The following is a 12,381-nucleotide window of genomic DNA, read 5'->3' as shown; positions in this document are numbered from 1 at the left end:
TATGAGTCAAGATGGGGTTGACCACTCCAGATTATAGGAGTTGACGTCTCGCTGTATTTTAATTCAGTAAAACCTTGGCCAGGGTAAACCAAGTGATAGGTCACTTGATTTGATTAATTGAAATACACTATGGATGACCGGATCCAGAGTTCGACAGTCCACTCTGAGGTCATCTTGAGCATCGATGGTCATAGGGATGAATTATGCAATAACCATATGTTTAGATTCTTGAATGTTGCTTTGCATATTCGACCTATCCGGAATGTCCGGTATCATTGCTAGATGGTCACCTCAATTAGTGCATGGAGTAGTCCATGTACTACCGGCTTAGTGTTCGAACTTATTGGAGTCACACACATCAGTCAAGCTAAGTAGGAAGGTCTTGACCCAATTTAATTAAGAATTAAATTGTGGGTCATTTGAAATTTGGTTCCGTCTATGTTCAGCTAGCACTGAACATGAGGTACATGCTAAATTTCATGGATGAAAAACTAATTAAGTCTGTATTTCGGGTCAGTCAAGTTTCAATCAATGTAATTGAACTTGATCAGGACTCAATTGTTGAGATTGGATTTGATTGGATCTCAATTAGTGTAATTGGGCTCGATCACGATTTAATTGTGATTTAATTTCGTATTTGTTCTGATCTAAGTTGGACTTGGATCGAGCCGAAACTGGACCCAATTGAATCTCCCATGAGTCGGACTCATGTGGAATTTTTTCGGTTCAAAAATCATTCAAATGGGCTGTCAATTTGGTTTAGAACCAAATAGGCTTGCTTTATTACAAAATGGGCTAACCCATTTCCTATTTGGCTAATCCCCATATCCCACTTAAATGGTTGACGGCTAACCTGTTTTAAAAATCCTGTGGACCATCCATGGACCGTTAACAACCGTGGACCCTTAAGAGTTTTTCTCATGAACCGCGATGGGAGAAATACGTGGGAGCAAAACAGAGACTTCTCCACCGATGCTTCAAAGTCACGCCGCGCCACCGTCCAGCCTCCGGCCGCTCTACCGTCTGGATCGGAATGTCCGATTTTGAATTGGTTACATTTTGGTTAAATTTGATTTTTGAAATCTGGCTGTTATCTGATGAATTGGACGATTTTCTCCACGTTTGTTTTTCTAAAACAAACGTTACGAATCTTACATTTAACTCGATAACGGCAGCTCATAACTCCTCAAAAATCCTCACTGTGTTGGCCTATAGATAGACCAACGTTTTCCTCTTGATTGAGAGAACGAATCAGAGAGGAAAAATTAGAGTGAATCTGTCTGTGAAATCTTTGGAAGAAACTTCACAGACAGAGGCTTCGATGGGAGTTTTCTAAAGGAGAAGAGGAAGAGAGAAGAAGTGGTCCTTCTCTCTCAATCTTCTCTCCAGTGGCAAGCATCCAGATCCGGCTTTGTGGTCTCCTTTCTTCTCCTCTGCGATCGGTCTAGAATCGAAGCTCTCGGGTTAGAAATGGGAGAGAAGGAAGAAGAAGAAGGAGAAGAAAAGAAAAGTATTTTCTTCTAGGGTCCTTTTTGCAAAAAGTATTTTTTGCAAAATACAGACGTCGTCCAACCTTCCTACGAAGTCGACGTGCGCGCGAAGTAGATGACCTACAGATCCAGGCCTCGCGAAGCAACGTTCAAAGATCTAGATCCGGTCTACCTCGACCATCTTCTGCTGCGGGATCGAGGTATGGTTTACATATTAATATATTTAAGATTTATAATTGTTATAAAAAAATTTAAAACTAATTTTCATGCCTGGCGTCCGATTTTATCGGACAACTTGAGAAATTTTTCCTTCAGAAAGCTACTGAGACACCTATGAATTTTTTTTCTACCAAAACCCAAGAAGGTTTCTCAATGGTTAATTCTGTGATGCACTTGGGAGACTATGCCAACTAGTGTCTCTTCATATTATTTTTTTTCTCCATTTTGTCCTCCCTCTGAGACTCTCGAGTCAAATTTGATGCATTAGTCATTGACATCATATGTTTGATGGAGTTAGGTTTGATATTAGTGACGATGAAGCTATATACATTGTACCAAAGCAGTCCATCTCAACATTATATCAATCCCTCATATAGAATTACCAACAACTTTGTATGCTATTACCATTCATATATAGTATAACACCTTTGAGCAACAAGTTTATGGACAGAAGGTGACTTGACAATTGTGGTTTATAGGCTCAACCACTCCTCTCTATTTCCAACATTTATTATCTATTCCCATTTGAAACCCAAGTGATTTCACAAAATCTTCCTTAGTTTGATGTCTCTCATATTTATTTGGATGGAAATAGTGCTATTGATGCTCTATCAAAATTGGGTGTTATAATGATAGTTGTTGTGAGTGAGATGAGAATACTCTCTTGTTTAATGTAAAGATCCTTATTAGAGCTGATTAGTGTATATTCATAGTAGGATAAGATAAATCTAGCTTAAAATAGGATTGCTAATAGGTTGGGTTTTGAGCCACTTACCAAATGCAAAGAAATATCTAAAGACATAAAACTAATTCCTAGTTAGGTCAATCAAATCTTGGCCTAGGCCCCAATCCATACGTATGCTAGAACCTTATTCAATAACTATGCACATTTGTTTTAAAATAACAATGAAAGAGGAAAAAGATATGATTTTTTATGAAGAACATAATTATCAAATCTACTTTAAACAATTTGATCTATTGAATTACTATCATCCACTAATATTTTAAACAATAGATAAATCATATGTTTTGTAGGTCTATCTAGTTGGGTTGTGATTAATAAGAGGAGGAAGGGATGGTGGAGTATAGGACCTTAACACCAACATTTCTAAAAAATAAGACACGAATCATTTTAGCTGGCACTTGATATTGACATGATTTGAAATCTTTGGCCAATATATCAAGAAGACAGATTGAAAACTTGGCTAATATAGTAAAAATAATTATTTATCTTTCGAGACGTATTTTAGTTTCAAAATTTTATTTAAAATATTAAATAACAAGGATTAAAAGTCACAATTGATATATTGATGATGCGGTAATTAATGCCTCAAAATATATTGGTTTGTTTCAATTGAAGGAAAAACAAAGTTAACATATTATATTTATCATGTTTATGAATGCCTAATATCCATAAAAATCTTGTGCAACACAAAAATATAGGCTAACTAGGAGAACTCTCAAATACTTTTGTTAGGTTAGATGATCAAATTATAATTTTGTGTCACTATTTCCAGCCATTTAAATTAGTCATTAATATAAGGAGACATTTTGTTCTCTTAAAGGATGGTAGCTAACTTCCAATCATACTTGTCCTCTTCCAACACCTTATTTGGAGGGAAGATAAAGTATGAATCTTCATTTGGTTAGGAGAGAAAAGAAGAAAAAGTTAAAATCTCTCTTTTGAATAGGAAGCCGGAAGAGAAGAGAAGAAAAATATAGAGAAGTGATTTCTCTATTAACCCCCCTTCCTCAATCTCTCCAATGGTAGAGAGATTTGGAGAAAAAGAAACTTTCATTCTCTTCTCTTTTTTTTTCTTTCATGTTAGATTATGTTTTCTTCCTTTCTCTTATCTGTTCATGGATATAATGTTCTTCCTCTTCCTTTCTCTTCTCTTGTTTTTCTTTTTTTCTTTGCTCTCTTCTCTTGCATAGCTACATAATGTGTAAATCAGTCAGACTTATATTATTTTTTTTCCAATTTTAACCCCTCCTAAATCCCTCCTTACACATATACCCGCACAATACAATTTTTCGAGCATTTCAATCGAAGCTAACTTCTCTATGCATTCTGAATGCCCCTTCATATTTTTGCCCTCCTCCCCACATTTTTTTTTGGATTGTCTATGTAAGGACTTGTGCGGGCATATATTTAGTCCTAGATCTTTTATATAAACACCAAGAGACTTCACGGGCTTGGCAAGCTAGCAACATCGACTAACATAATCTAGTTTATTTATCTTAAATATATACCTTTAATTTGTAGTTTAGTTATGTATATTTCTTCATAAATAAAGTTTCTAGCTTACATAATTTTATCAATATATAGTGAAAAGATGAGATTTTTATTTTTTTATCATTGAAATGATTAAAAATCACAAATTAGTATTATGAAGGTTGCCCTAGTGAATGCATTGTTTCTTTCTTTTTATTTTTCAATTCTTTCTTTTCTTTAGTTGCATATGTACATTATTTGCAAATAAATTTGCATCATTAAAATAGAATTATATTATATTAATTATTTTGATTTTATTTTGATCTCTAAATCTACTTATTGGCAATGATGTTAATATTACATGGCTGATAAACTTTCCAATTACCTTTTAATTTTCTATTGTTTCAAAACTCAACTGTGGATAAGAAAATATATTTTTTATTGCTAAGTAATTTGCTCATGCAAATACATATGGATCATTGTAATCTAAATAATATTATTGTTTTTCAAAATTTGATTGCTTTGATTGATATCAGTATAGATACTATGTTGCTATACATTTTCTATATTAAGTATTTGGGTTCAATAAAGTTGAGTCAGGACTTTATTTATAGTTCAATTGATGATGTGATGTAAGAGTTTCTAAATATCGAGTAACATGAAAGAATACATACTTTGTTGTTCGCTCTTAAGTTTAATCCTATTAGAAAATATAAATATAATTGGAATAATTGTATCCCTTTGGATGAAAGTTAAAAGAATGAGAAAATTTGGTATATATTATTTATAGCATGCAAGGTCTTATAAATCATTTTAAGAAAAAAAATTTCAATATATATGTTAACGTAAAAAGCTACATTACCTTTTTTGGTACAAAAAAGCTATATTACCTTTGAAAGGAAGAGATAAGTAAAATATTGATCATTTCTTATATTACAATATCAAATGAGTTTTTATTCTCCTTCCTATGATATTTATGAAATGCTAACTTTTTCCAATATAGTGATTGATTATCTATCAATATAAGAAATTGAATAATTAGATCAATATGTCTAAACATAGTTATATATAATATTTATATAGTTAGATTTTGTTTTGCATTCTCATATTATTATAGGTAAAGAGGTTTAAGTAAATTGAATATTAAATCATTTGATTAAAATGGTTTTTGGATTCTTTTATCAAATATTCTGTGTTTATGTACATACATATAAACCTTGTTGTTTTATTAATAGCCATGCTTAAAGTGAACCAAATTTTAATCAAGGATCTATTTTTATAGTTGCATATGTTTCTCATTGTAAAGAAGTTAGATAGAGTGTCCTCATCATTTTCTTCAATCTCTCTCTCTCTCTCTCTCTCTCTCTCTCTCTCTCTCTCTCTCTATATATATATATATATATATATATATATATATATATATAATATTTCAATCTTGCATTTATGCTAGAATAGTTGCCTAACTTGAGAAGATAATGATTATCTGAATAGAAAGTTGCAAATAGAAATCACAAGCAGCTTATGCATTACAAAATTTATTTATTTTTTTTACATATTCATTTTTCTTTGACAATGCTATCTTCATTCTTTAGTATGGGCATTTAGAGAAGTGTTAGATTTCTATTCCATATTATACCAAGTTTAGATTTTCATGTACTGAAGGTACTTGATTGTCATCATATAAGCACAATTTTGTGCCATAGTTGTTATTTTAGTTCACAAGAAATACTATATATCTACCAAAAAGATGTAATTTTAGATGGATGATTATAAGAAGCCATTCTTATCTAGTAATGATCAATACATGCTTTATTTGGACTATTAAGTGCTTTTTTATTTTTTGATTAGGCTCTTTTCGTTGGATAAAATTTTTGAGGGAAGCTATTTATCTAAAACTATTTTAGTTAAATAATATAATACTTCAAAGCATGTTTGAGCATTTTACTTCTTTCACATTGGTGCTTTAAAATAAGAAATCAAGTCTATCTATCGATGGAATCACAGCCGTCTATCAGGTGGCCATCATATACGGCCAAGTTGTTATGCGGTGCCCGCATAGTACGTTTCTGCTCTTGTCGGTTAGGAAACAAGAATAGCGAAACAGGGGCTATAAAACCCTCAAAATCGCGCGCTTGCTCGGCCTGCAACAATCTCGTCAGCCATAGCTGCCATGGTGAAGCTCTGCATCTCTATCAAATTCTCCCTCTCTCCTTCTCCTCTTTCTCAACATTCCAATCCTCTCCCTTCTCTTCTTCTCTAAACATAAATCCTAGCTCTCTGATCTCTTTGTCTCGCCTTTTCCCTCTATTCTTTCTTCAGGATTACCTCAAGACCGTCGTCCCTTCGCAGCTCATCGCCGAGCGGGGCGCCAATCTAGTCGTCATCAATCCAGGTGCCAAACCCTAACCCAAGTTTTCTTATCCGATGATCTTGCTGCTAGAATCTGTTTCCTTTTTCTTTAATAGTTAAAAAGAATGACGAAAAGACTGAACCTTTCCGTTGCTTTGATGACATTATGAGTGGGTTCACCCCTTCCTTTCTCACAAGAGCAAAAATACGGAACTATACTTTTGATTTCTCCTAAATTTCTCGTTGATATTATGTTTTATTGGCGAAAATCCGCCCACGTTTTCTCCTTTCTTGATCTGCCTATTAATTTTTTGCTCCAGTGTGATTCGATATTTTGATTCCCCCCTCCTCTAAGTCGGAATTAATAACTCCTTGAGTTATCTACCCTTTTCTTGACTGATGATTTTTGGTTATATGATGTTGTTTATGTTGGAAAAATTATTTGCCTAGAAATTGCTATATCGTTATTTTATAAAAAAATAATTTGCTAAAATAAATTCAAAAGATTGAAAAGAGCTTGCCGAGATGGATCGAGGCAAATGATATACACTGCCCTAAAAACGTGATTCGCTCTCTACGTGTGGGTTTGCAGCGATCTCGTTCCTAAGGTACAACAACCCAGCTTAGCCCGGGAGGCTTGACCTGACCAACTTCTTCAGATGGCTAAAAAAAAAAAGCAGAAAGTTAAAAAGTAAAAAAACTCTGTTTGTAGAAGAAACTCTCAAAAGACAGAATATTAGTTAAAAGAGAGATTGAATTGTCTTTAGATTAATTCTGGATGAGTCTATTTATAGACTCTATCCAGAAGACCGAAGAGATGCGATGGTTCCGAAAATATGTAATATTTTAGAAACACCGTATCTTTTCGAAAACCAACGTTCTCTTTTGAAGAGTTACAACTCTTCTGAAAGAGGTGTCTCACAAGAAGGTATTTTAAAGCATTTAAAACAATTAAAATTTGGGAGATAAAAAAATTTATTTTTTAATTAAAACTCCAACAGTTTATTTACTAATTGTTTGATTAATGTTTGTGTTTTATATGAAGGCTCGTCAAATGTTAGAATAGGCTTTGCTCATCAACAAGTACCCTTTAACATTCCTCAGTGCATTGCTCGGCATGTGAAGGAACAGAATGAGGGGCCAAAGAAAAATGTGCAGGATCAGGTATTGGAGATAAGAAGTTGAAATTGTTGTGAAAGTGGATCTGGTTAGCAAGAGTGCTTACTATGATGATTACATTTAATTTCTTGTTTCCATTCTCTCTCTCCCTTCTTCTTTTTTTCTTTTTGGTTTCAGATGCTTAACTCTGAAGTAACACCAGCGCAGCAATTGGAGCGTGAGAAGGCTTATGACATCGTATGGGAAAATAAATTATCTTGGATTTTGTGTTGATTTTTTAAACATTTGTACATTGTCTGCACGTAGTAAGGATTGTCTTTCAATTTCAGATTGCGTCTTTACTAAAGATTCCATTTCTTGATGAAGAAGCTGCAAACAATTCATATCCGTTTAAGGTATGTCCAGATCTCGATCTAGGTAAGATTGTTTTATGGTAAATATGCAATTTATGGTTGCAAACCCCACCTAGGAATCTTGAAATTGATATCAGCATTAAGGGAATTCATTGACCGTATCCAGGGCAGAGCCAAAATCATGCAATTGGGTGGGGGTGAAAGAGAAACTTAGCTTCACTTACTGATTCTCTTGAAGTTGCCTCCGACACTATTTTAAATTTGTGATTTCATACATTCTTTGATACTTAACGATCTTACCCAATGTTTTTTTCTTTTTTTTTTTGTCCTTTGGGATCAGGAGGGAAGCCCCACCTGTAAGAGAAGAGGAAGTAGCTGGGCTAGACATGAACCCAGGATTTGCACCAAGAAAAATTCCTGGAGTGAAATAGTCAGGGTTGGAATCTTGAGGAATGACACTACTCAAGACTCGAACCCTTGAGCCCTTACCGCTTGCTTGTTAGCATGTGGAAGGGTGGGTTGTGAAAGCATAATGACCACTGAGTTGATCAAAGATTGCGACAATCAAACTTTAGGTCAAATCAGATATTAGATTACTAGTGTCCTATTGAATGCTTGGATCAAACTCTAGTTTGAAGAGTTATTGGATTGTGTTCTACTCAAAGATGGAATCTAGAAACTTAGGAAACACTTTTGGTGGATCATTGTTGTCCCAATTCATTTGAGATTTCAGATATGCGTTAAATAATATATGATTCCTCCTTAAAAAGAAGCCTCAATAAATAAGTTAAGTTGGGGCTGTAAATCTGAAAAGAAAATCCTACAATCTTTTTTTTTTCCGACTTAAAGAGTTTAGTAATGTAGATAACAAATCTCAAACGTTACTTCGTCATATAAAATAATCTTGTATTGTGTGTCATAAGAATTCAATGAAATTAAATTTTGGTTGGTGATCACTCAGCACCAATATTCATAGTATACATGCATGTTTTGTATACAAAGATGACTCGTACTAGTGAAAGAGCTGGTAAAGGCTTTCTATAACAACAACAAGAAATAAATAAGGTCTTGAAACAATGGCTAGAAGAGGTATTGGGAGGATATTAGAGAAGAAATAGTGTTTAGATGAAACAGATCACTCACTATTGGAGAAGAGACAGGATAATCATGTACATCATTGAGGAGGCACATAGAGGGAGGTAGGCATAAGGCAAAGTTCTCAATTCTGCTGAAATTGACCAAGCCTTTTGGCTTTGTAAGTTTTTTGGTTGCCTTTAGCTAGTTTTGATGTTTTCAATGATTTCAGCTGGTTTTAGCAGTTTTGGTTAGTTTCTGCCTGGTTTAGCTATTTCGATGGAAACAGCATTTTCTTGTTTAAAAAGTAAATATTTACATTTTCTTGATTTTTTTCTCTCTCTTTACTTTCTTTGTTAATTAGAAACCACTATGTATTGGTATCGATCTTTTTTCTTTAATTAGGAGGTTTTTTTCCCTCTTCATAAAAAATCAAAATGGAATAGTACATAAAATAATTAAATAAAATGGGTTTTATTTAGATTGGTTTCTGCTTACTTAGGTATGTTATTAAAGTCAAATAGAATGACAAATACTTAGCTTGTCTTTTCTTGCATAGGTGTGGAATTACATCATATATGGTGAAATATGCTTTAAAAGGTTTTCCTTGCTTAGATGGTTACTCAAGTTATATTCTTGTGGTACTAAATAGATATATTTAATTAATTCTTACCGTTGTGTACTTGTTATTTTGTGCTTGGTTGAATGATGTTCGATATTTATACTCAATAATTTAATACAACCTTGAGATATTTTTAATGCATTAACTTCAATACAAACATATATTCCAGTTGCAGCCTAAAACTACCCAAACTACTGAATATGGTCTTAGATAACTCAAAACACAAAAAATGATGTGAAGTAATTTGCTTTGGTCTCTTTCATTTTTTGTTGACTTTTTGTTGGTTTGGTTTCTTTTGTGATGTTTCTGAGTGAAGCTTTGAATCAGAGCAATTCTCTTGAAACTGCTAAAACCAAACCTCTACCAGGGGGAGTGAAATTCAACCTGAGTTTTAAAACCTTGGTTAAAGGGATGCCCTTTTTTGGTTGAAGTACAAATAACATGGGTTTCCATGGTTGGTAATCAAGACATTTGGTTAGAATTTAAATTAGCTAATTTAGTTATTCTGTATTTTGGTAGGATTAAAGTCCAACATTGATTGGAGAGATCAAAGGTTGTTGATTAAGAAAGTAGATGTTGAGTTCCATGGAAAGGGGAAGAAGGGCATAACCAGATTGCATGGAAGCCACAAAGGGAATTTATGAAATCTAGGGGCTATGGAAGCTCACAGTATCATATTTAGTCTATGTAGGCACTTTAGTGTAATAAATTACATCTAAGGTACATATGCATTAATGAAGTTGAGGACTCAACACAATGCGAAAATTGATTTTTATTCAAAAGGATTGCTAGTGGATGCTGAAGGAATTTTTGGAATTCCAGGTATCTTGTTGATGTAAATTAATGGCCCTAATGTTCAGTGTGAGAGCAATGCATATTTCTTGTGTTAAGCCGTTGCGAACCAATCAACCAATAACTCATATTTTTGATTGTTAGATCTATGGATTGTATATTATATACCTCAACTGGGTATATATATCTTAGACTTTTATGTAGGATTGTCATATGCGAGGGGTCATAGCCTAGTCTAGGGGGTTGTATTGATTGTTGCCTCACATTTTTGGATCTGTAAAATTGTAACATCATGCCAGCATTTTCGCAATAAATTGCATGGTACTGAGTTTTTTTGGATTGCTATCTTAATGCCTCTTCAACAAATTTGGACTCATGCAATGGACACTCAAACTTTGTATTGCATAGTCTTCATTGGATTGGTATGTTGAGTGAACTCTCTGGGATTCTTTGCGGAGATGCCAATAAAATCTATTCTTTGAAAGTTATATAAATGCTTCCTTGCCATGGGAGCTATTTTGATTCTACTGGAACCATGACATTTTGACCCATTGCAATGACAAGGTCACACCCAACATTATGATAATTTAAACTTGATCCATGCTGACACCACTGATTTGGTTATCCTTGGTGAGTTCTGGTGGCTAACAGTTAGATTAATTTCAGCTGGCAAATCTAGGTTCGTCTCACCTGCTATCACACTTAATATTGATATTTTGGCAACACCCTTCTGCTTTCTATCAAGTTGAAAGAGAAATTTATCATTTTCTTTAAAAAAGCCAAAAAGACCTGATACTGTTTTTTTAATCATTTTGTGTGCTCCATATCTCACCCCTTGCTTTATCTTTTACTAGAGCTTGACACCTTTTTTTTTCAAAAAATTTAAATAAGAAAGAGAAAGGACGAGATCCAACCAAATAAAACAATCGAGGAAGGGCTAGAAAATTCAACCTTATGGTTCGCATCTACATGTTTAACCAATTGAGCTACCCTATGCACATGGTCTTGAAAAATATGGAGATGCAGGGCAGGAACACCTGCATGGACTGCTCTAGCATGCATGGGTTGGTAGATGCAGCAGAAGAGGAAACACGGATGGGCAGCATGTCTCATGAACAAGAACTGGGAGAGTTGGTCTTAAGTATTAGAATAGATTTCATTCTGTATTCTTGCTATCCTTCTTGGAATTAACTTTATATCTAGCTGTCTATTTGTGGGCAGTGTAGGAGAGAAGGTTAAATTTCCCTCTTTATAAAATTAGAAATGTCAGTTAATGAATAAAATTGCAGGTGGCAAGATTCTTTTTTTTCCCCTACAAAACCTTTTTACAAGATTTATACATCCAAAGAAAGAATATAGATTTAATTGAACTGTGAGATTTATGAGTTCTTACCAAAAGGCTCAAAAAGCAAAAATGAAATCTTCATCTTGTATTACTCCAGACCAGTTAATATGCGCATAATTGTAATAAACTCAATAATATTTTAGTAAATATGGGTTTGGTACATGTTAATGTGGTTGTGTCTTGTTGTTACACCACTTTCTGCTATAGTACTAATGGGCAATTCTGATGCATGTTGATTTATGCCCAAACTTGAATACATGTTTGAACCTTTTATTACTCTTCCATAATTCATGGACATAATCTGTATTTTGTTTGAACTTTTTCTTCAATAACTTAGATAAGTATTCATGCAAATACAAATGTTTGACAGCTTGGTTATCTCTCATGCATATGAGATTACGTACATTGCTTTGCAGATGGGTAGGGTTGATGCTTATCCTCCACATCAAGGTAAAAGCGATACTACTTTCACTTGGACAAATGTTAGGGGAAAACACCCAGCTCAACTTTGGCTGCAGGTAATTTTAAAATCTACATTTTCTGGTTATACATGTTTAATTTTATAATTCTTTTGTGCTTTCATCCCTAATTTACTAAATTCATAATATTCTATTATAAAGTTCAATATTTTAATTGAACTTTTGATTATCTTGAATTTTTTAATGTTTGTCTTCATTAAGTAGCTTTCCTTCTAAATGACCTCCCTCTCTTCCTCTTTTCCCCTCTTCTCTCTCTGTCTGCCTTCCCATCTTTCCCTCTCCCCCAAATTATTTGCTTTTTATACTTCCATTATGCAAATTTTG

General features: G+C 33.8%; 1 protein-coding gene across 1 annotated transcript in view; it reads left to right on the top strand.

The window, feature by feature from the left end:
• Positions 1–6,001: 6,001 nt before the first annotated feature.
• Positions 6,002–12,381, top strand: part of LOC103710401 (actin-related protein 9) — a 58,058-nt gene continuing 51,678 nt past the window's right edge. Inside the window, exons 1-6 of the mRNA XM_039126744.1 lie at positions 6,002–6,097; positions 6,244–6,316; positions 7,319–7,437; positions 7,570–7,629; positions 7,722–7,787; positions 11,995–12,060. Coding sequence (XP_038982672.1) covers positions 6,095–6,097; positions 6,244–6,316; positions 7,319–7,437; positions 7,570–7,629; positions 7,722–7,787; positions 11,995–12,060 — 387 coding nt within the window. The 5' untranslated portion in view covers positions 6,002–6,094. The remainder of the gene's footprint in view (positions 6,098–6,243; positions 6,317–7,318; positions 7,438–7,569; positions 7,630–7,721; positions 7,788–11,994; positions 12,061–12,381) is intronic.

This window comes from Phoenix dactylifera, chromosome 5, assembly GCF_009389715.1.
Source record: "Phoenix dactylifera cultivar Barhee BC4 chromosome 5, palm_55x_up_171113_PBpolish2nd_filt_p, whole genome shotgun sequence".
NCBI lineage: Eukaryota > Viridiplantae > Streptophyta > Magnoliopsida > Arecales > Arecaceae > Phoenix > Phoenix dactylifera.
The sequence above is the reverse complement of the archived record's forward strand: the minus strand, read 5'-3'. Positions and strand labels throughout refer to the sequence as shown.